The sequence below is a fragment of the Alosa sapidissima genome, chromosome 4 (assembly GCF_018492685.1).
Source record: "Alosa sapidissima isolate fAloSap1 chromosome 4, fAloSap1.pri, whole genome shotgun sequence".
NCBI classification, from domain to species: Eukaryota; Metazoa; Chordata; class Actinopteri; order Clupeiformes; family Clupeidae; genus Alosa; species Alosa sapidissima.
Window position 1 is genome coordinate 11,710,750 of NC_055960.1, and position 24,876 is coordinate 11,735,625.

Genomic DNA, 24,876 nt, shown 5'->3' on the forward strand with positions numbered 1-24,876 from the left:
TGCTGGTGTGCCCTGATTGGCCTATTAATCACTGTCTTGAGCTGGGCCTTGATAGATGTGTCAAGATGGCCGTGGCCAGGTAGGGTGGATGGCATAGAGTCCCTCATAATTTGCGATGATGAATTGTTTTGGCAGGAACCAATTTGTGTGAGGAATTGAGTTCTTAATCACGGCTTCGGGTTCTCTAATTCTGACAATATGTCCCCTTTCTCCAGAAAACTAAACACATTAACCATGTAAATAAATGAGAGAGACAAGGGAATTTGGCTTGTAATCATTCTCTTTTATGGTCCAAAAAAAGTCCCTTCAAAAAGCCAAATCCACTCTTGGACAACTTCTACAGAGTCTGGGCTAACAGATTTTCCTCCTTTGCAACACCAGAAGCATACAGATGAGTTTCAAACTATACTTCTCCTTCATTGATTAAATCCATTGTATAAATCATATGAAATACTGTTAAATAAATAGAATGATTTGAAATAAATGACTTTAGCTTTTCCATTACTTTCAACCCACACGTGTACCAAGCAAGCCACATACAGACAGCCCATGGACCCCCCCTTTCCGTTTTCAAGCAGTAACAAAAAATGAAATCAAATCAGCAAACTCAACATGGTGTGCTGCAGTTTCCAAGCAATAAGGGGGGAGGGGGGGCAGGAGGAGCGGGTGGTGAGGCTCTGAACAAGATTTGTCCCCAATTCTGCATCGTGGAAACTAGCGAAAGCTGGCCTCCCTCTCTGTTGTAGTGCATACTCAAACATGATATCTCTGTGAGGCATTAGGCAAACTGCTGCTTTATCTCTCCCTGGATTCTGCCTTTACTGTAGTTGCATAACACGCTCAACTTCCAGCGCCATCACGTCACAGCACAACAGCAGCACAGCCTCTTAACCATTTTCTGAAGCATCAACGCAAGTGTGCCAGTGACAGCCTCGTAGCGAGGTCGTGCCGAAATAGGTATATTTGATGAATAAGTATAGAGCATGTTTACAACTCCTGAGTATGTGCATTGACCAGCATCCGCTCTCTGCCCCTACTCCAACAGCATCAGCGATCTGAAAGCTCAGTTATAGTGCTCCAGTCTATTCAATGGGCCGCCAAGTCCCCCCACCCTCCACAAGTGCTCTTTCTTCAGCTGGCTATCAATGAGACTCAACAAGAACGTCCTCACCCAGCTGCTTAGAACATTTGAGGTGGGGCCACTTCCCTGGAGTGGTCCGGTAGCCATTAAAGTGCCTTTGGAGTGAATACATTGCAAACTTTATTTTGGAAGATCGTATCACGCCGCTCTCGGATCAGGAAGGGGAAATGTCTGTCTGGGGGCAACGCCGTCAAACATGTATATGGTGCATGCATAAACTGCATGTAGCCGACCGGACAGGAACCCAAGGTCTGCTCTTGCACTGTCCAGACCTTTGTACAGTGCTGCTTTCCTATAATATAATTCCATTATTTGTTTTACCTTTAACTTTGTGCCTTTCGGTGTTCAGTTCACCATCTTCCATCTATTCACAGTAACATCTATTCACAGTAACAGATTTCACAGAAATACAAGGCTGCTGTATGAAGTCTTATTGTTTGGACTAAATAGGTGTTATGCTGATGGCTCTTCTTTAACTTCTGGTTAAGTTACTGTCATAAATTGGAGCATCCAATTTATTTATAAAGCACTTGGTCAAATTGAAAAATGTATTTCATTCCCTCCCCCAATATCCATCAAAGATGTTTTTTTGTCGCGGGCAACGTCTATTCGCACCACTCATCGCCCCTTTTTGTCTGCATCTTTCGCTTCGGTCCGTATCCAAACCAAGAGGCGTGGAAAAGCCTTGTGTGCCAGTCTCACTGATGTGCCATATGTGCAACAAAGGTGTTTGTGCAACAAAGGTGTATCAAATGGATCTGTCAGCCCATCTGTTTGCTGGGCTCCACACCGGCTCACCAGGGTCCTGCTGACCTCATACTGTTCACAGAAGAATACTTGATGAAAGGATGGTTTGAGGTTACGGTCTGAGATTGATGGAAGCTTTTTTTTTTTTTTTGCCCGCAGAGCTGAAATCGTGACAAACACCGTTTTTCCTGAATGTCCCAGTTAAATATATTGCTGCTCTACATTTTTTCTAAAATTAGCTGCGCAACGTGTCTTTTTAATTTTTATATACACACGTAGTTAATCTCCCACATTCATTCAGTGGCGTTTACATAACCCTTGACCCCGCATACACCGGCCTAAACTGTGTTAACCCTGAGTGAGGAAGTGGCGTCACTCTGGCAGCGTCCACCCTGTATTATCTCAGAGGCCGTTTGAAGAGCCCGGCGGAGAGGAAGGCACGCCAGCCACACAATCAACAGGGCCCGGGTACAGCCTGTCCCGCATGTGTTCTCGGGCCAACTCCCTTGCATGAGAACAGCCCCCACTCCACTCCACTGCACCACCCCAATCCCCTCCAAACACCCACCCACCCCGCACACAATCAAGCGCTCCAAGATAATCGTAAGATACCGCAGCTCAGAGGCCGAGGCGGTGTTTTGCCTTGAGGTAATGTTGTGAGGGCTTGCCGGCAGTGGCGGCGGCGGCGGCCATTAACTTGTTGTTTGATTTAGTGTTTTCTCACCTGCCCTCCGCCTCTGCCAGGGACTTGAGCGGACTAATTAGTGTCCGAGATTAGAGCACAAAGTTTTAGATTACATGGCTGGTCTGTGATACTCCCCACGAGTACCCCAACTCTTTTGCCAAGTCTTTAACTGTATTTAGTCAAGCACTCAAATATTTAAATGGTATATATATATATATATATATATATATATATATATATATATATATGTGTGTGTGTGTGTGTGTGTGTGTGTGTGTGTGTATAAATGGTGCATATGCTGTGTATATATATATATATATATATATATATATATATATATACATGTATTTATTAATCATGCCCTTCATCCCCTGTTCTGTCGTGAAGGCCTCTTCATTTTAACTATAGGCCTTTTCACACAGAGATCCCGCTAAATTTGCGGGAAGAGGAGACGTCTTTTTGCTGTCTTTTTGTGTCTGAAAGCGAGATGAAAATTTGCCGGCCTGCTGATCTGTTCACATGATGCGGCATTTTAGGGTGCCAGGAGGCAGGATCAGCTATAGTAAATAAAATTGTGGTGTGTGATTTCAAAAACCAAACCATTTTTTCTTTCTTGTTCGCGTGTTGGGTAGTGAAGCGATAATGCATTTAAAGCAGTACAGTCATGTGAGCCAGAGCCGATATGGCCAGAGCTGCTGCTCTGTAAAGGTATTCTGTCTCACCCGTCTCCCTACCCATTCATCTTGGTGGAATACTTCGCGAACTTTACCTCAACACATGACAAACCATATATCAGAATAAACAGCAGACCTTACCGAACACAAAGGTGTAAAGCATGCCCCTGTACAGTTAGCCATTCCAGAGTAATCCGGTTTTAAATTTGCAGCAATGTCTTTATGCATGTCTCCAACTTTGCGGTTCCTAATGTGTTTAAATTGTTCAATAGATCTACATGATTTTATAACAGGCCACATACAAAACAAATGTTACAAATATCGCCTAGATATCTGTAATCATTACAATCAGAGGATATACATATAGGGCAGACAGACGCTCATGAGTTCATGCTTTGTTTTTTTGCTGGATTTTATGATAGCCTATATGGCAAATGATTGCATTCCAAGCTACAGTCAACTCTAGCAGGCATTGAATGACTGGATACTTTGTGAATTTATAGATTGACATAATGTGGTGTCTCTGCTATTGCTGCTTTTGATCAGATTGATTTGCAATCTCCTGTGGTGGGCTGGACATACAGTAGCATCGAAATGCCCGCCCAGATTCCCCTTTCCGCCTTGAACCATTCACACTGGTGCTGGAACGAAAAAACTTGGCAAAATGTCTAGGGGGCTTGGTAGTAAATTTGGCGAGACACTTTGTCCCGCCGTTCCGCCTCGGCCTATGTGAAAGGGACAGTCATTCCGCGATTCTGGTACAGTATTCTGGTATTCTGGCAATTTCGCCAGTGTGAAAGGGCCTTATGATTATTAAGTGGACCATTCATCTGTTGCCATTCACTGTTGTCCTCCTTATTATCTCATGCAAATATTGTTAAAGAATAACAATAATAACAATAATGTAATGAGTATTATTGTACCTGAATATAGATTCAGTGATAATTTGTATCTTCCGACTGGTTTTGCCGTGGAGGATCACCATGGGCGGATTATGAACTTTTGGGCCCCTGGGCCCAGATGTATTAAGGGCCCCCCACTAATTGTCGTATATGTGGGAGGGGGGGGTTTGGGGGTCCTCCCCCAGAATTGTTTTAAGTTGTTTGATGTGATTTCCTGTATTCTGGTGCATTTTGGGGTTTGCCAATACTAAATTCAATTAGATTCATAGCCTACATCCTGATTTGTTGATATCGAGGCAATGATTCCATGCAAAGGCTTGGGCTTCAGGGCCCCCTGACCCCTTGGGCCCCTGGGCCTGGGCCCGGTAGGCCCGTGCAGTAATCCATCCCTGAGGATCACGTTTAGACAATGTGCTTGCTGGACAAAAGATAATTGCTTCATTGGTCACAAACTAGCAAAGACATGTTGTGATGCACCTGCCTTAGTACCCTCACTCTGAGCAGAGGCTGCTCTAGCCTTTCTTTGCCGTCATTAATGCTCCCATCAGGGTAAAGTTACACTAATACCTGTCCTTTCCTTTCCACTGTGGTACTCACCAGCTGATTGTAAGTGTTGGCCGATCGAGTAACACCATTTGTTCTGTGTGACATCGGATCACTAGGCGACTTTTCTTTTCTTTTTCTGCATTCCAGTTTTTGTTTGCTGCTTCAGCAGCAGCAGAGTTCTCAAATTCAAGCCTCCCTTAATGCCTGCCAGAAAGGGCCTGGTGTATAATTCTGACACATTGATCGATATCCACCTCCTGCTTTCAGCGCCTTACTGTAGCTCCAAATGGAGGGACCCTCTCTATCAGCAGTCGGCGAGGAATGTAATTATGTCAATCATCAAATGCATGGAGCATGATAACGCTGTGTCTCACAGAGTTAATGGGCTGATTAACAGTCAGGCAAAAACACTGCTCCTCCGAGCTGCCTGGGGAAATGGGTGGAGGTCGGAAAAGGGCAATAATTCAATCTGAAAGGCTAGAATAAATAATGTGCCTCCTGTCTTATCACACAGACCAATGCTGGGGAACAAAGTTACATAAGGCCTCCAGTTCGAGTAGCAATATATGTGGGTCGAAGTCAGTTCACATTATTAAAAAGAGTTTTACTGAGTCCAGGTTGAGTACTGTAGGTTACATCCAGAACTTACACATTGTGAACTTGTGTTCTACAGTTGTTACCCGCGTTAATTCAACTCAAAGGGAAGTTAATTTATACTTAAAGTTCATTTTTTAAATATTACTTTATTTTTTATTGTGGAGCATTTAGCAAGCAACTACAGTAGAGTCAAGAGAGCTCTTCTGGCGATTACAAATTCTGTTCAGCACAGGTCTGCTGTTAAAAATCATGAGGTTGTCTTTAAACTTTTTGTACCAGTCCTTTTCTCTCTCTCTCTGATTGATTGATTTTTCATTGCATAGCAGCCCAGTGAGGGAGTCTTGCTGTAGTTTTCTTTGAAGATGCTTGAGTCTCTGAATGCCTGATCACTGGTGAATCCTTAAAGCAGATGGAGTAATTACCAACAAAGGCATTTTGCCTTGCCATGAACATCATGCACACTTTCTTCTTTGTTTGGAAGAGGGCCTGGAGGGTCATATTCATCAGCCTATATGTCAGCTTTTATTGCTTTGTTTTTTACAATCAAAGGCTTGCAATGAATTTTCATTTGTTACTATGTAGTTACCATGACAGCCTCACACCAAAAGAAAGAACCTACAAACTGAATTATTTTGAATCAGGCAAGTCATGTTGTCATCAATCATTTGTATATTGCAGGCAGTTTCATGAAGCAACGCCATGCTGTGTGACTGGAATTATTAGACAAACTCTCATAGCCTGGAGTAGGAACAAAGGTGGAAGAGAGGCTTCCAGATGTCCGGTAGAGAGCTAGACCCTCGTATCCGGCTCCTTTGATATCTCAAGGTTTTGTCATGCTTCTCAAAGGACTTGTCTGGCCCTCATGTTTCTTGCCAGTGTGTGTACACAGCGTTTGAATGCCTGCACCCAGGGTACCATGTCTCTCGCTGCTCCTGACCGTCTGAGAGTCTTTGGTTAATAAGATTAGATTGGCGGTTTCTAATGGGAAGAGCTTTACCTTGTCAGTGATCACGGCTCGGGCCATGTAGTGTACAAGGGGGATTGTGGGCGCCATGCCACGAAAGGAGCTACCCGAGAGGATGTGGAGGGAGAGGCTCTTTATTGCGCATAATTGACTTTGGTGTTTGTGGATTTCATTTCTCCCACCAGGGGTGAACAGTCGGGCAAGCCGTCTTTGATTATATTTTTTTAGTGGTAGGCTGATTTAACAGATGTATGAAAACAATTGGTCCAGGGTCCTTTGGATCACTGGAATGTTATTGAACTAATAGGGTGAGTGAAAAAACAAGCCTGATTGGGTTAGAAAAGTTTTACAGCAGAGGTTACGCAACTGCACGGATACAGTTAATCTTCAACTTTTAATGAGCTGTCTTGCCTCAGAGACAGAAATTACTGTCAATATGGAAATATCTAACAAATGAAACCTAAATGAGCAGCGGTACATGGTGAATGAAACCCAAGGTGTCAATATATGTGAATACATAAAGACTTGTGATAAATGTTCCCATATGGACAATCCTGGTTAAAAAATTACATCACTGATTCAGAGATAAAATGAACTACCGGTAACTTAGATTTTGTTACATTTGTTGGCACTACTTCTAGTTCAGTGAATTGGAGATATGGCTCTCAGTCCAACTCTTCTACACCGGATAGAGTACATTTGCCTTTGTGTAACTTCTGAAAAATTTGACCCAAAATTGAACCTCTTCAAGTGCTGCCATTCTTGGTCCTATTTCTCAACTTTCCACTTTCATCATCTTAAGCACACTCATACCAACCTCACTAAGGTTTCCAATGCTTTATGTCAGCAACTACCAGACACATCACCCTCCTCATTTATTCCCTAGTCATTCTTCGACATGGGAAAGAAAATGAAATACAAGAGTTCAAATAAGAGCTAAGTGTATTAACCTTGTAAGGTGTTCGGGTCTGTGGGACCCGTTTTGAATGTTTGCTAAAAGAAAAATTATGCTATTATTATTTCTTCAAACTCAGACTCATTTTCTGTGAAGAACATAAAAAATAACTTATTTCCAATGACTGCACACTCCTGTACCTTAACTGTGTCCTCCTCTAACTGGGCCTGCTGTGTGTGTGTGTCTGTGTGTAGGTGTCTGTGTGCGTGAATGTTGTCTTTCTGCACCTGCTATTCCCACACAAAGTTACAAAATTTAACCATAGTCTATATTGTTAGTAATTGAGCTAAAGTAAACATCTGATAAGTATTTTTACATAAATTGTTATGGCTGTATTGATTTAAAAACCTAATAATGTGGTGGGTCCACCAGACCATAGGAACATTGGCTGAGTAGCAAAAATATGAACACCAAGTCAGGAGGGGTTTATAAAATAGGCACTTGCCTGAAAATGCTGATATTTGCAGTTAAAACAATAGTTATGACGATGGATCTGGTACAAACCTGCTGGGGAAAGAACCCATGTCTATCTTGCCCCTATGCACAGTGAAGAAGATGGTAAGAGAGGCATAAATGACTTGGTGTTGGAGAGATACAGATAAAAGCAGCATCTAAAAAAATAAACATCGGAAGTCAACCTCTGTGTAACAGATTATATAAAAGGCTTGTCAAGAAAAACAGTCTTGTCATTTACCTATATGTACTGTAAATAGCTGAAATTGCTAAATGCTACATATTGCCTGGAAATGGCAAGCTGAAATGGCTAAATGGGACATATTGCCTGGAAATGTGACCTAGTGTCAGATGAATAGAGAACTGAGCTTTTCGCCAATAAACATTAAATTAAGCAATAAGCCCAGAGAAGTCTTAGGTTACAGTGATTTTAGAACAGCTAAGGAGCGTTGTTGGGCATAACGCAATTTTAGTGATTTTAGCTGTTCTAAAATCATTGTAACCTACGGACTCGAGTGGCTTATTGCTTTTCTAATACAGTTACTACATATATCTGGCAAGATTTCATAAAATAAAGGCAAAGCAACGAGAAATGTAACGATTTATTCATAGATAATCATTCTTCCACCAAGAAATATATTTCCTCCAAGTAAATGGTTGCCAAGCAACTTCGAGACGCAGTTACTCTAACTTTTGAATCAAGTTGCAATAAGTTGTGGTAGTGCAGTAATAGAACGAAATACGGTCAAGGTGTATGTTTGTGCTGGATTTTACAACGGCATGGAACGCAATTCAGCCAATCATAGTCAAGGACCGGAACTATCCGTTTTAGCAATTGGGCTTTACTCCTCTTTACCGGGGATGCCAATAAATATGGACGTCTGTCCCAACCCTAATTACTCCTGAGTGGTAACTGAAAGCTGCCTGTCCAGACCCTTAACAGAATAGCCGTTGCCATCGCTTACATCTACAGCCACTATGTGTTGGCTGTCATCCCTCGGCCTGAGTCAAAGCTGCTGATGGGCTGATTGGACTAGACTGGCGAGGATCCGTGTGCCAAATGTGTGAGAGCTGCCAGGCCGTGTGCAATGCGTACCCTTCCCCCGGGGGACAAAACGGAAATGACAAGGCAATCTCCACTCTGTCGCCCGTCCCCACGCCAACGCGGCTGAGGTTATCTGTCCCCAAGGTTAATGGGATGGTGGCTGGTAACAAAGGGGCCAGATTGAGACAAACATGTGCCTGTTGTACTTCAGGGAGTAGGACACGGAGCAGGTGATGCACACACAACGCTGCAAGTGAGCTAAGCAGATGGCACGGAAAAAATACACACACACACACACACACACACACACAAACACACAAGAGAAATGCGTACTAAGCCAAAGGAACAGCTGAGCAACTTCCCCCACCTCCTCATACCCCTCCCCCCCCCCCCCCCCCACACACACACACACACACACACACACACACACGCACACACACACACACAAACACACACACACACACACACACACACACACACACACACTTAGACACACACACGCACACACTTACACTACACACACACACACACACACTTGCACACTAACTCAGCATCCTCACCTAAGCACTCACTCAGCTCCATCACAAAACTCAGTAGCCCCCCTGGGCTCAATTTGACCAGGTTCATCTAGACTCACAGTTTGGCTCCATAATTATGTCTGCCACCTGCACATGGGTAAGAGAAGAACAAAGAACACAGCTTGAACAATCCAGATGATGTTAGTCAATACCAGGGCACATAGCAGGGAACGCTGCCCTGTGGGGTTGTGTCCAGTGGTATGTCCTGCTGGGTGAGAGGGGTGAAGAAGTGGACAGATCACACTAGGGAAGCACTGTATTGGCATTTTTCCCAGTAATAGATAAGACAGTATCTTCAAAAGTCAAACTCAAATCAGTTTTGAACAGATGGCTGGTAGCTATAGTTGAGAAACGTACATCCGCTGTATCGGGTGCTCTTGGATAAGGAGGATCAGTCCAATATAAGATATATAAGATATTAATCCAGGCACTCACACAATGGTGACAGCAAGGAAGGGAAAACTAAGCCCTGATGCAGACCTCTGCGCTTGGTCGAAACATGTTGCCGTTTTAATAGTAGCCAGTTCAAATAAAGGCTTTTTAAATTGATCTGTATCCCTTCCTTGCTGTCACTGTTTTTGGAGTGCCTGGATTAATATCTTTCTTATATTCAAATCAATTTTGTTTGATTGCCAATACCAATATATATACAGTAATTTGCTGTGTATTAGCCACATTGTGTACAAGCAGCAGGGCAGTGTTTTATGGAAGTTAAAAAAAGCTGAAGAAACTTCTATAAACCGTGGCTAAGAGTTGAGAAATTGCAATATATATTTGTATATATATATTTATTTCATTTAAGCGAATATCAAGTCTGCAGGATACATGATTTTATTACACAGCTCTTCATAATGCTGCAGAACGCTCCATTCACTTGAATAGACCTTCCCAACGTTTGGAGGTCTGATATTTCTAGATTACAGACTGTTGCTAAGTATAACAGACCACTGTCAAGAAAAATGGGTTTTGTGTCTCCGCTGGCGCGTCGTGGTCCTGTTCTATACCATTACATACCGAACAGACAGGAGTGGTCTGCAGTTATGCTGCATTCCAGACAACTCAGAAGTCAGAAGTGTCCTAATTGGAATCTCCCAATTTCATTCCAGACAAACTTGGAGGTCAGGAATTCTTACTGGAAAAAAGTACAATGGAACACCACTTGTTGTTAGAGTTCCTACTTCTGAGCTTGGGGTAAGTCAATCTACCCCAACTTCAAGGTTGGAATTGAAGTCCGACCTCCAACATCCAAGTTATCTGGAATGCAGTCTAAAACAATATGGTGGCAGGGGCATATTAAGCGCCATGGTGCCATGGGTGGTCGAGGCCTCAGTCAGGCCTCTTAATTATGACCGCCGCGCAGCGAGGTTTAGTCAGATTTTTTTTTCTTTCTTTTTTTCTTTTTCGCATGTCCAAATTTCCGTCAAGGATTCCCGGGACACTGTAAGACCGGGGTACACGAAACTGGGTGGGCATGTAACCCCACATGGATAGCATGGAACCATCACTTTTCGTTTTGATCTGTAGCCCCCCCCGCTGGACTGGACCCCTCGAAAGGAGGGTAGGGCAGACACAGTTTTCTGTGAATATCTTGAGAACCGTAGAGCCTAGGATGACCAATTTCTTGCGTATGTTTGCCTCCAGGGGTCATGTAAACCCATTCCATAAACAGATACACACGCACACACATACATTCACAGTTATCCTACGTATGACACATACTCACACAGTAGACATATATACGCATGCATGCACATGCACACACACAGGCACATAAACAGGCAAACACACAAGCACATGCACATGCATGCACACACACACACACACACCGAACACACACACACACACACACACATAAACATAAACATGTCCCCGCACACATGAACACAATTCAAGAACATGTGCTGGACTGGGCGGCGGTCATATTTTGTACCGCTCTGCGGTACATCTAGTTAGAATGTGAGCTTGGAGTGAAGGCTCAGGAGGGGAAAAGGAGAGGGACAGAGATCATCTTGCTTGTGCGCACATCATACAGCACATTCATTTAAAGTTCAGAATGCAAGGTTATGCTCTAGGAATGCATTCACAAATTGATTTGCTAACCCTGAAAACACAGCACAGTATGTGTTGTGCTCAGTGTGCGCAGAAGCATTTAAAGGACTAGTTCAGTATTCAGAGGTTGTTCTGATTTTCAGTCAACATTTCATCTGCCTCAGTGGATCCCCCAGTCAGGCGCAGAAAAATTGTGTCTGTGATTTATTGTGAAAATTATGAGCCATAGTTTTGGGCTGCAGATTTACAACTTACTCAAAAATAGCCTTGCTTCTCGTCAGCAGTGGAAAGAATATGAGGCTTTTCTCAGAAAGAACTTCACTTTTTAAAAAGCAGACATTTGCTAGAGGAAGCTTGAGTTTCAGGAACCAGCAGGAGAAACCGTGTTGAAGTGAGTGGAGTTCACACCATCATGAATCACTTCACTTTGGGAGTACCTTGGCTATGACAGAAACAATATCTCTGAGCTTAATAATTGATAGGTCTTGGCTTAAAGGATCTTGTTGGAGGAAGAGCTGGAGGAGAGAGCGGTCAGGTGAGAGAGGTCCAGGCAGCAGCAGATAAATATGATTGGTGCTCGCAAGCACATCATCTGTCTCATGTGGCATGCGAGTCATGGTGAACTCTTGTCTGGTCTTCTTAATGGCCCATATGTCTGGGCCCTCAGATGAAGTGTGTCACTTGCCCACTGCTTGCGCCCATTTTAGATAACATTAAAGGGATACCAGGCAAGCCTGATGCTTTTTCTCTACGAAGCTCCCCCTACCATCTGTACGTGTCGATACGTGTGCGAGCCCTCGCTCGGTCTGAAGCTCTTTTCCTTTCCTTTGCATCTTCCGTCAAGGGTTTTCGCTGCTTATTCGCCGGCTCTGCCATTATACACACGTTTGCAACAATCGCTAGCGTTTCGTTAGCGATTGTTGGATAGGATACACCGAACTTGCAAGTGGGATATTCTTCCTACAGGCAGTAGGGGCGGGCGAGAGAGCCTTCATTCGCCCGGTAATGAGTCATTTAACCATATACCGACTTACGAAGATGATTAATTAACACGAAAACGTTGCCTGGTGTCCCTTTAAACCCACATTCACGTTTGTTGATAGTTTTAGATAGAAGCGCTTGCTGTCTAATCCATTTTTTATGGATGTCATTGGGTTTTTAAAAACTGATGAATTGGATTGTTTGGTTTTGATGTAGAAACCATATAAAAGTGTGTGCAGCCATGGATACTAAATCACACTGAAGATCAATAACCCTTTCATACTTGAGAATGTAGAATTGGTGCAGTGCTTAATATAAGTTCATTGACAAAGTACTTTTAGAAAAATTACATGAACATGGAATTGGATTAGTTGAGAGCAAATTACATGGAGGAAGCAGATAGGCTATGAAGAAAGCAAACAAAGACAAGAATAGTAAAATGTTTAAAAAATAGATATTGGCATCGACAATTTTGTAAAATATACAGACACTCAAGTCTTAATGATGACAAAAAAAGAATTTTCAACTCCTGCTGCCTCTCCAGCGTGATAGCCTAAGCCTGTGGAGTCTATTTCCAGAAGTGCTCCCTCCTGCCTTTGGTGGACATCTGACCCCTGGCTGGGTTGTTTTGGCATAGCAAACTCCCATCTTTTTCATGCACTTAACAAATACAAACAAGTGAAGGAGCAATCAGTAGAGGTCCAGTCACACGTCTGAAAGGTGTTTTGGATGAACACAGGCACGTAGCATTGAGCAGGTCAATTAAACGAGCACGTCTAGCAAAACGATGCAAGACGTGAGATTCGGGTGCTACCTGGGCCCAGGCTACAGATAAAAAAATAAATAAAAAAAACCCTCCTGTTTTTCGCGTCAGTTCGCGCCCCACCTGGCATGTCTCCGCGACCCACAGTTTGAGAAACGCTGCTGTAGATGCATAGATATTACAATGCTAGATACCGCATTGTCCGTCAAATTCTATTAGGTGGCATACGTCAACGCGGCCGCCATATTGCTGGGGGCTACACTTTACTGTCTATGGGCAACACTTGCAATCAGAGACACCTGTCTGATTTCCTTTTTTTTTTTATAATTATTTTTTATTATTTTCATCAAGAAGTAATACATATACCAGCATATACTGTGTAACTTCATATCAGCCTCAAAATACAAATCGTACTAGTAACAGTACTCCTTTACTCCACAGGATCTTAACCCACACTCATGCATGCTCATACAGTACTCATACATTCACATACACACCTTCCCAGCCATACACATACTTTGCTCTCCATGCTACCACTCATCCAGACACCTGTCTGATTTCCAGTCAGACACACCTGTTTCTCCATTGGCCTCTGCTCGAGGCCCAACTCATATTGGCGTATGTGTTGGGACGGCAGTGCCAGCCATATGTGTAGAAGTGGCAGGGGCAGGCGTATGTGTAGAAGTGGCCTGATTTTTCTTATTGAATAGTGCTTTAGAGTCGTATCGACTAGGTAACTGAAGTGACATGGTTTCCTTTCAGTGCATGAGGATATTATCTATAGGCAGAGATATAATGAAGAGTGCTGTAAGTGAGAAAGCTATTCAAACATGTTTCGCTCAATAGACCCGTCTGCCTTCTCAATAAACGAGGTTAGGCAGATTGTAAGACTTTTAAAGGAAGCCGCATCATTAACGCCCTCGCAGTGAAAGGAAACCTGACCTTAATCTGTCAGAATCAAAAGAAACTTTACCCCCCTATCCCTCGAGTGCTCAACTCTGGGCCTGGCCATTTAAAGACTGGATTCCACCAGAGCCAAGGTCCTAATGAGTTCAGATGGGTATTAATCAATAAGCCAAGGCTAGTTAGGGAGAACTAATATACTTAGCATGTTACGTTTTCCTTATCGTGTGCAATTGCTGTGTATTTTTTTGTGATACATGTTGCATTGGTCTCTTGTTTTTCTAGATGCATTGAAATATGAAACAAACTGGAAGTAGGTCTAAGGCTTGGATAGTCTGTAGAGAATGACTGAACTTTAATTGCCTTACCCAGTAAGCCTTTTAGAGCACTGGCATTGCCCAAAACAATGCTTGACATTTTTATGTCTCATTGTGTTTTGTCATTGTGTCTCACTGTTTGATATCCTTGAGAATGTATGATGAGGTTCAGTAACTTTTTTCACATTAATCTTCCTGTTAAGTTAAAACAAAGACAAGTCTTTTTTTCTTTGAAATGTGAATGCAAGGACAATCTGCACTACAATAACTGGTCTGCACACTGACTAAGAAAACAGGAGAAATCATCAAAAAAATTGAATACTAATACTACTACTAAAGAGAGGAGACAGCTTCCCTCATTACTGATGACTAAATTACAGTGGGACATAGTTACCTCTGATATTTTCCATCTGAATATCTCTTATTCTGAGAGTCCTGTTACCATGGTAATAACATGATGGCAAGCGAAATGTGTGTGTTAAGCACAGCCCCAGTTCAGCGCCCCGTCATTAGCGTTGACATTCAGGTGGGATGAATCAGTCATGCCTTTGCCTACTTTGCTTGCTCCCTCTTGAACACTCTGATTAGTGTTACTAGTTGATAGCTGTTTTTACAAACTGCTTATGTGGGGTTTTTTTGTCAGCTCTTTCCACTGTGTGAACCTGATTACTGGATGTTTCTTATTCTGCCCCTTTATGGTCTGATGTCCTCCCCTGATAAAGGCTGAATGATTCAGAAAATGATTAGCATTAGTATTGGAATAAAATGCTTGAACTGTTTGTCTCTGAGCCTGCGAAGAGCCTCAGCAAACACCACAGCAGATACCGAAATCATTTGCATGCAACTCTACAGAGAGGAATCTTTGGAAGAACATTGAAGTTGTTGTTTGACAAAAAGCATGTCTCCATTCCCTCCTCCACCCTTTGTTGATTCAGGTGCCAGTGGTTTCAGCCCTGATCTTTCGTAACTCAGTTTCAATGGGTAAGGGATAGTTGGATTGATAGGGGTAGGAGTAGAGGCAACTGATGCTATTGGTATTGAGCCTTAGTATTGATGAGAGGTGTTTGTGCTGTGTTCTCCTCTATGCAGGGAGCCACGGGCCAGGGCGCTGGGCCTCGTCCTACCCTGAGTGTGCTGAGGAGAACCAGTCGCCGGTGGACATCTCCGACAAGGACGTGCGCGTCTCCAACGAGTGCCAGGAGCTCACGCTGGAAGGGTTCGGAATACCGTCCTCCAACAAGACCTCCATGAAGAACACAGGAAAGACCGGTCAGCATCATCCCGGGGGATGGGAGAGGTGGGGGATGGCGGGGGATAAACATGCACTGGCCTTGGCAATGAAGATGATTGTTAACCCTGACAGTCTATCATTACTCTACACACAGGGCAGCAGTCGTCGTCTCATGAATGTTTGATTGCGTTCTGATAAGCCAAACAACTGTGGGGTTGCGAGTGCTTAAAAGTTAATCCCAATCAATATTAAAACAGGTCATCCTGTCTGTCAGAAACTGCTCCAGTTTGTTTACACTCACGCCTAATCACATCGGAGATCTTCTCCCGGGTAGGCACCAGCCCACTGGCTCTGACCAAGGGCACAGACAGATCTGAGCCAATGCCATCGATCCAGGATTTGACTTTTACACAAACTGATTTGGCCCATGCTGTGATCCAAAGTCTCTGGCTATTCTGACACAAGATCTCAGAATAGAGATAGACGCTCCCACATTGAACAAACATTGAGAGAGAAAAAAACATATCTGCCATGATGATGCCATGAATATTTATCATGTTAGTTGTGATAAAACATTCACTGGTGATTAGATAGCGACTGCAACTGCTCGGGCCTGATATAGTGTGACTGGTGTGGATACCGAGGTGTTGTCGTTTGTGTTGTGACGGCCTGTTAGGCCTTCTGCGTATTGACTACTTGTTTTCAGGTGTGCTTAGGACTTAACGAGCTGATGAGCTGCACCTGTACACTGGAGTCCTGATAAGAGGACTGCTTCCTCTCCCCTTAGCAGGGCCATTCTTACTTTGGGTTTTGGACATGCAACACTGCACTCAGACACATTGCAAACACACAACATCCATGCATTACTGATGACTGACTTTGACCCACCTCACACTGTTTGTTTGTTATTTGGTTAGTTTGGTTAATAAATCCATATTTTAGTTAAAGATCCAACCTCTCGACTCCCTCTTTTGTTGTGGCCTTACCCCTAGACCATAACATGGGGGCTCGTCTAAACAAACCTTTTTTCTGTTAGTTTACATTTAAGTCGCACATTCCTTTTTGTATTTGATTATTCTGTGTTTGCTCCCTTTAGGTTCACGTGCAATTGTCTTTGGTTCTCACTTGCCTTGCCTTGCTCAGGTGCAGGAGGGTAGAGTGAACTTGAAGTCCAGAGAGTCTGACATTTGGTGCATGTAGCACATTCGTTGGACAATTGGCATGTGTTCCTTTTTGTGTGGGAGTATAGTATGTTGGGATCACCTGGATGCGTCTGCTCAGGTGCAGAGCATCAAGTAGGCTAGCGCCGGAAATCCCAGGTTGTCCTTTGGCGCCGGTAGGTGCAATAATTTGGTTAGCAGTCGTAGCACTTGATTGGTGTCTGCTTAGGTGCAGGCCAGCAGGTGTGATTTGGTTTAACTGCTGCTCGCATAGTCGTTCGGTGTAGTGCCGTAGTCTAGTGCGAGTTTTGGGTCTTAGGTTTTCGCATAGTAAGGTTTGAATACCATTTTGGATATGCGAGGTTTGTACTTTGGTTTGCATTATTGGCTTGAGTGCCATTGTGCTAGAATGTTTATTTTGTCGGCTTTGCTAATGTTTGTGTGTGTTAGGGAATGTGCGACATATGTTTTTCTGTGACTTGCCACAGGCTGGTCTATGGTCATTGGAGCCGTATTAACCAAGTTTTGCCGACATTTGTCTCTGAAATAGGATTCATCTCCTGTGTTTGGTGAGTGCGTTGCACTTCTTTGAAGGGGGACGAGAGGTTGGTTGGATAGTTTACTTTAGATCATTCTGTTTTCTTCAGTTATTGGCTGAATTTGTAGGAGGTAAATGGCCTTTTTGCTTATGTTGGTCTTAGCCTTTGTAGTTTTGTCTTGTGCCATTGCTTAAAAACATTGTTTGCCACTTTAATGTCCAGTGCTCTCAGTTTTCCCTGTTAGGCTTTAGTGGCGTTTCCCCTTTGGGTTGCGTCAAGGGGGGTTGTAGTGTTGTGGCAATGCGGTTCGTGTCAATCATCTTTGGGTGATTTGTCTCGGGAGCACGTCCGTGGGAATTTGTGGGGTTGCCTATTGCAGGTCGCTTTGCAAACCCGCTGGTTTAAGGTGCACAACAACCCGCCGCAAATCCTCATGAAGACCATAGGTAAGTTTAGCTAGCTTTGGGGCTATATAGTTAGTGGGGAAAACTCCATGCTAGTTAAAGTGGTGAACACTGCGTTATTTTGATTTATGACTTGTTGGTTTTCTTAGATTTGTTCTACATTTGAACTTTCATACTGGCCATTTGATTTGTTTTTTGATCCACATGTTTTAATTTGTTGAGCAAGGGCACAATTCATTTTGCTGGGGTTAGTATTTCCCTTAGTGATCGTCTGCCTGTTTCTTGCCATCTCCTTTTTTGTTTTTGTGTTTCTCAGGATGGGTACCTGGAGTGGTGAGTTCAGCTGGAAGCGCGGTGCAGACTTGTGTACAGTTTTAACAATTGCATATTGTAATTTAATGTTTTGTCCATATTGGATGTTTTGGGCCTGATTGATTTGAAATTCAGAAACCTATGGTTTCTGTTTTATGGGGGAGGGTGTGTGACGGCCTGTTAGGCCTTCTGCGTATTGACTACTTGTTTTCAGGTGTGCTTAGGACTTAACGAGCTGATGAGCTGCACCTGTACACTGGAGTCCTGATAAGAGGACTGCTTCCTCTCCCCTTAGCAGGGCCATTCTTACTTTGGGTTTTGGACATGCAACACTGCACTCAGACACATTGCAAACACACAACATCCATGCATTACTGATGACTGACTTTGACCCACCTCACACTGTTTGTTTGTTATTTGGTTAGTTTGGTTAATAAATCCATATTTTAGTTAAAGATCCAACCTCTCGACTCCCTCTTTTGTTGTGGCCTTACCCCTAGACCATAACAGTGTGCAGTGTACAGTGAGCTCAGACAAGCCCTGTAAATCCCTGGTGCTTTACATCTCTGTCTCTCTCCCTCTCCCTCTCCCTCTCTCCCCCCTCTCTCTCTCTCTCTCTCTCTCTCTCTCTCTCTCTCTCTCTCTCTCTCTCTCTCTCTCTCTCTCTCTCTCTCTCTCTCCTCCTCTCTCTCTCTCTCTCTCTCTCTCTCTCTCTCTCCCTCTCCCTCTCCTCTCTCTCTCCCACTCTCTCTCTCCTTACTGCGCTCTGAGCTGTGGTGGCCTATGTAGGCCCCAGAGCCCCTGCCAGGGGCAGATATATCTCTGACTCCCCACAGGCTCCTGCTCAGTCCTGCTCCCCTTCCCTGCTTCCTCGTATTTGTCACGGCTCCTTTAAACAGGCATTGCCGCTTCGCCAGCTCCTCTCTAGCTCTAAACACACGGCTCCTTTAAACAGGCGTCACAGCGTCGCCTCTTCTCCAGCTCCTCTCTAGCTCTTAAGCTGGTCGAAATTGTTTATTTCCGCCTCATCCATTCACAGCGTCAGGCCTGAGGTCAGAATATCCTGTCTACTTTGACAATCTTGCTGAAACATCCTGTCACCAACACTCAATCAGTTGCTGGCCTCAACTCTGTTAAAATGGCAGCTCTGAAAATATAAGGGGGGTTGTCAGCTTATGGTGTCTACATGTTATCTTCAGGTGGAGGTGGGAGGGTGAGGAATAGAGACATTTTAAGGCCCCAAAACATTGCAGCATGTGGGTAAATATGCCCATGAATCTGAGTGGCAGAGACTCACAGACGCTGTCAGGGAGAGGTGAGACGTAGCCTGGGAGAGGTGAGACGTAGCCTAGGAGATGTGAGACGTAGCCTGGAGCTGTGTCAGTCTGGCCTAGGCTGCTGCGTGTCTCAGAAGAAGCCACGGCAGGACCTGTGTCCAGAAAGTGCTACTTTCATATTACACTAGCCCTGCCCTCGTATTAACGTGCTCTGTCCACACCACACTGCGCATACACAGACAGGGTTTTTTTTTTTTTTTCGGTTTTGTGCGGAATACGGTGGGTCTGAAGATAGTTCTGAACTTGCGTCAACGTGAAGTGTCTGATCTCAGACACTGCTTTTTTGCCTAATTGGAGTGGGGAAATAAATCTGAAGAGAGCGACATCAGAGTGCTTTTTGAAATGGCACTCTTTCTTGACTGCCCCCTGCCAGCGCATACATTTTTTTTAGCAGGACCAATAATTTTGATGTGCCAAAATTTGTCTCATGAAAATGCTGCATTATAAATTGTTGGGGTCCATTTAAACGGCAGTCAGTGTGACAGAGTGTATTTTTGAAGGCCTGCAGTGTAATTAAAACTCTGAAGTCCGGGGTAAACTTTTTGAACATGGCTTAAAGCATTTTGTTTGTCAGGCTTATAATTTTTTACAGGGAGTTTAGAGGAAAGTATGAAAGCGTGTTCTTGTGCTGCCCCTTTCATATTTCAACAGCAAATGTAAAGTTACCACACCCGGGGAGGATGCCAGGCGAATTAGACTACTTATAATGAGGTTGAAATGGCAAAGTGTCTAAAAAAAGGTCTCTTACAAAAGAATATTCAGTAATAGGCTAGTTAATACTCACAATTTCACCTTCCTGGACTATTATGGTACAATTACATATACAGTACTTTTTTATTGTGCTATATTCAATAATAGGTTGTAAATATTCAATAATAGGTTAGTCAACTCTCATAATTTTACCTTCATCCTGGATTAGTATGGTTTGGTATGGTATGGCAATTACATGTTGTGCCAGATACCACTGTTGAGCCTTCTGGAGGTGTCATGAGCCTAATGCAATGAAACACTGCTGAAGGAAGGTGCCTGTTTGATAACCCCAGTGAAATGCTCTCGAAGGTTGTTCTGTTGATCATGTTTTTTGCCCACAAAGGTTGATTTGTTTGTGATTTTGTTTTTGATAGTAAATAGGCTTGGTTGTTGATTGGTCGCTGTGTGAAATCCCCTACCAATAGCACTGTGTACATTTGAAAAAAATAACTATATTGCGCTCCTGTTCTCATTTGGCCACTCTAGTTTCCATCCTGCTGAGGAATGACTACTTTGTGAGGGGGGCAGGACTGCCTGGACGTTTCAAAGCCGAGAGGATGGAGTTCCACTGGGGCCACAGCAACGGCTCGGCGGGATCTGAACACAGCATCAACGGCCGCAAGTTCCCTGTAGAGGTATGAGAGAGAGAGCTGGCCTTGTAGCCTACACTGTGGAACATACAGAGAATTTGTATTCTAAACACAAACATGCAAAAGGCCAAACGTTTTAGAGATTTGTGGACGTGTGCATACTGAGACATTGACACATTATACTCTCAGGTATTTGAATATTTCTGAAATCTGTAGCCTTTCCTTCAGGCTTCAGGTTTTGTATGTGTGTCGAGGCTGGTGGGGGCGATTCATTTTGTTTCTGCATACTTGTTGTCATCCTATTCATTAAACTGTAAGAAGAAAAGTAATAAATAAGTATAAGCCAGTATAAGCCTCATATCAATGCGGAGAAATCCTGCACTGGTTCGCACAGAATGAGACGTTTGGTGTGGTTATTGAAGAGACTACAGCCAAAGCAATTAAAGCAAATAAAGCCGGCATAAAGAAGCCTCAGCAATCGGCTAATATGGTTAAAAGCTAATGATGAATGGCTAACGTTCCTCCGCCTGTACACATGGAGAACAAATGAACACAACTAAAGCATTGAATAAAGAAATTTCAAAGAGAGAAATTGATGAGCTTTGTAAGGGGCACTTTGCTTTGTGACGGATTCAAGCGTTAACGGAATTATTCACTGAGACTTCCTCCCTCCCCTCTCTCTCTCTCTCTCTCTCTCTCTCTCTCTCTCTCTCTCTCTCTTGCAGTCTGCTAATTCTCTTGATGCTATAGCCTCGCATGCTTTACATGCCACCTGAAAATGTTTAGGATGTGACTGTTTTTAAACAGGTGCCCTTAAAATCTGTAATATTATATTCTGTGTGAAATAGAAAATATTGGCTGGCCATTTCTGTTTTGGTGCAGAGACGTGGCAGACAGGTGTTGCAGGGGGCTGAGTGTTCAGTGCAGTTCTCACTATAGTTTCTTGACTGTCAAATGAGAATATTTATTTTCTCACTGCAAAATAATCAGCCACTTTAAATGCATCATTACACTGACATGAAATACTGTATGGTAAATGGATGATTTATATCACCTCAGTATAGGCATACAGTGCCTTCACAGGAGCTTCACCTCACTGAATTAACATTCTTACAGATGAAGTTAAACACGCTCTTTTAAATGAATATTACTGTATAGAGACGTAATATTCTCCACACAGGAGATAGCCTTAAGCCTTAAGTGTGTTCACAGCACTCCTGCGCTTTGAACGTGGCCCATCGTAATGGAAAAACTGATGCACCGAGGTGCCCGGTCAGACGATATTTTCAGTGCAGCACATTTGGTGTGAACCATTTTTGTTTTTGAGTGGCCCACAAAAAAAACTCACTACCTTTTTTTCCTGAGGGAATAACCATGAATGGACTGAGAGGACTGAATGTCCATCAGGAAGTAAGCTTAAAAGTTCCACAGAGAAATGCTTTCAGGCTGAAAGGAGAGCAGTTAGGATTCATAAGTATATGAGGGATGAATTGTTCTTGTCATTACTGTTCTTGACAGTAAGCAAGCAAGCTAGCTATGGCAGGCATAGTAGTAGTATTAGTAGGATTAGTAGTAGTAGTAGTAGGCAAAAAAATCAATGTTCTTCAAACTTGGACACAACCATGCAAAAGGCAATTCAACCAGTTCTGAGCTAATTTGACAGACAGGCCATTTTGGTGGCATCTTATTGGTCCCATGTGGCTATTTGTGGGGAGAGGCAGGCTGAGAGTCTCATCCGCTTCTCCATGGTCCTCATTAGAGGTTGCCTCCACCCTAAGCACCCATCCCCCCCGCCCAAACCCCACCCATAGCACCCCCATACTGCCATACCCCATCAGCCCACTCCTGTTATGTGCGGCTTGTTAGGCAACTGACGTGTATTTGTGTATGTATGTGTATGTATGTGTTTGTGTATGTATGTGCATTGTGTGTTTGTGTGTGTGTGTGTGTGTTGTATATGTATGCAATTGAATGAGTGTGTGTGTGTTTGTGTGTGTGTGTGTTTGTGTGTGTGTGTGTGTGAGGTGAGGCGGCGAAGACTCCGCCAATTACCTCAGCAGTCCTCATTCTGAGGCACACATGGCCCAGTGGCCACTCGTCAGATTAAAGGAACATTGCGAAAAACGCAACAACAATGGCAGCGTGTGTGTGTGTGTCAGCATCAGTGCTATCTGCCTGTGAGAGCTCCTATAATTGGGTCAGTCTTAAGGATCGAGTTGGATGTTGGCTCGGTTGTGGTGGCTGAAAACACGTAGCAAATCCCACAACAGCCAATCTCTGCATGACAAGCGGAATGAGACTAAAGAAATGATTTGAGTGGAGGCGGGGGGGGGGGGGGGGCTGGAGGGGAAGTAATGATAAAGAATGAAACAGTTTATGAGCTTGTGTGTTTTTTTTTTTTTCTTCAGTGTGGCATGGATGTAATTCTCGTGTGTATGTGTCTTGCCGTGCATCAGGGGAAATGTGCTAAGCTGCACGAACACATTGTGTATAATGCTTGATTTGGAGGCTTTGGTTCAGACTAGGACGGCACATCCCTAAATCCCTTTGCACAGAGAAAGTATAATCCCTTATTTTCATGAATGTTAAAAAACCACAAGCTGTGGGGTGGGCTGAAGACATGTGCGAGACATTGTATTTCAATATACTTTGCATGTGTACTGCGGCACCTATGAGCATGTATGTGTGTGTTTGTGTGTGTGTGTGTGTGTGTGTTTGTGTGTGTGTGAGTGCATGTGTCTGTGTGTGTGTGTGTGCATGTGTGTGAAAGTACCTGGGTGTGTATGTGGTTGTGAAGCATGCAAGTGCAAAACCTCATTGACCCCTCCTGTGAACCCACACACAGACTTGCCTCTGTGGATTCATGGCAACAGCGGTAATTTGTTGAAGCTCTCACCCAATACTGGTGCTGTACACAGCAGATACCCAGCAAGCGTGTCTGCCTGCTGTCCCTAGCCTTCCTGTAAAGCACTGCAGCACTGCCTTTAGACCGCATTCGCATTTAGTGTCCTGTTCCAAGTGACGGGAACAATCTTTGAAAGACATATGTTTGCCTGTCGTCTGTATTGGAACGTGACCCAGACAGTTTTCTCAGTTTTCTCATCTCTCTCTCTGAAAAAAATCCTCTCTTTTTTCACTCGCAGATGCAGATTTACTTGTACAACCCTGACGACTTCGACAGCCTGAGTGCGGCCATCCAGGAGAAGCGGATCATAGCTGCCATGTCGGTGTTCCTTCAGGTACGAGCCGTCACGCAGTTGAGTGCTTATTTTGATGTGAAGATGTAATCTGCCTTTTTGCGCAGAATATTGTGGCGTCATTGAAAAAGAAAAAGGAAATGATTCTCAGTGAGGCTGAATGTATGTGCAACACAATCAATTCAATTCAGCTATTTTCTCAGTTAGTTCCTTGGGTTGTGTAGGCCCAATGTTTGTTTTGAGACAGTGTCTTAGTGACCTGCGAAGATGATCCTTGCTACCCTACCAACATGACCCTTGGGAGTTGTTTCCAGGTAACTGCGAGAGCTGGAACAGATGGGAGTTGTGATTTGTTTGTTCCCTCCTTTGTGCTCTGTGCTTGTGATTGCTGATAATGGAGTGTGTATTCTGTTCGCTTTTCTACAGCTTCCACTACACATATGTGTACACACTCAGACACAAACGCGCACACACGCACACACACACACACACACACACACACACAAACACACACACACACACACACACACACAGACATAACCCAAACTCTCCCACACATGCTCAGTTGTACACACAAACAGGCTCACAGAATAAACGCTACCGATCTCTTTAATCCTCTAGAGGTTTCTCTCCAATTATCTGTCTGGTTGCAAATACATATGCATGCTTAATATGTCCTCCCTCCTAGATTTTGCCTTGCCTCTGCAGTTTACACACACACACACACACACACACACACACACACACCCTCCCCTCTCCCCAACCACGCACACACACACACACACACACACACACACACACACACACACACCCTCCCACACACACACACTCACCCTCCCCTCTCCCCAACCACACACACACAGACACACACACACACACACACACCCTCCCACACACACACTCACCCACCCCTCTCCCTCCCCTCTCCCCAACCACACATATGCGCACACACACACACACACACACACACACTCACCCTCCCCTCTCCCCAACCACACACACACACACACACAGACACACACCCTCCCACACACACACTCACCCTCCCCTCTCCCC

At 43.9% G+C, this 24,876-nt stretch overlaps 1 protein-coding gene across 1 annotated transcript in view; it reads left to right on the forward strand.

The window, feature by feature from the left end:
- ca16b (carbonic anhydrase XVI b) overlaps positions 1-24,876 on the forward strand; it is a 71,329-nt gene that overhangs the window by 18,407 nt on the left and 28,046 nt on the right. The window contains exons 3-5 of the mRNA XM_042089932.1: positions 15,390-15,569; positions 20,520-20,668; positions 23,767-23,862. Coding sequence (XP_041945866.1) covers positions 15,390-15,569; positions 20,520-20,668; positions 23,767-23,862 — 425 coding nt within the window. The remainder of the gene's footprint in view (positions 1-15,389; positions 15,570-20,519; positions 20,669-23,766; positions 23,863-24,876) is intronic.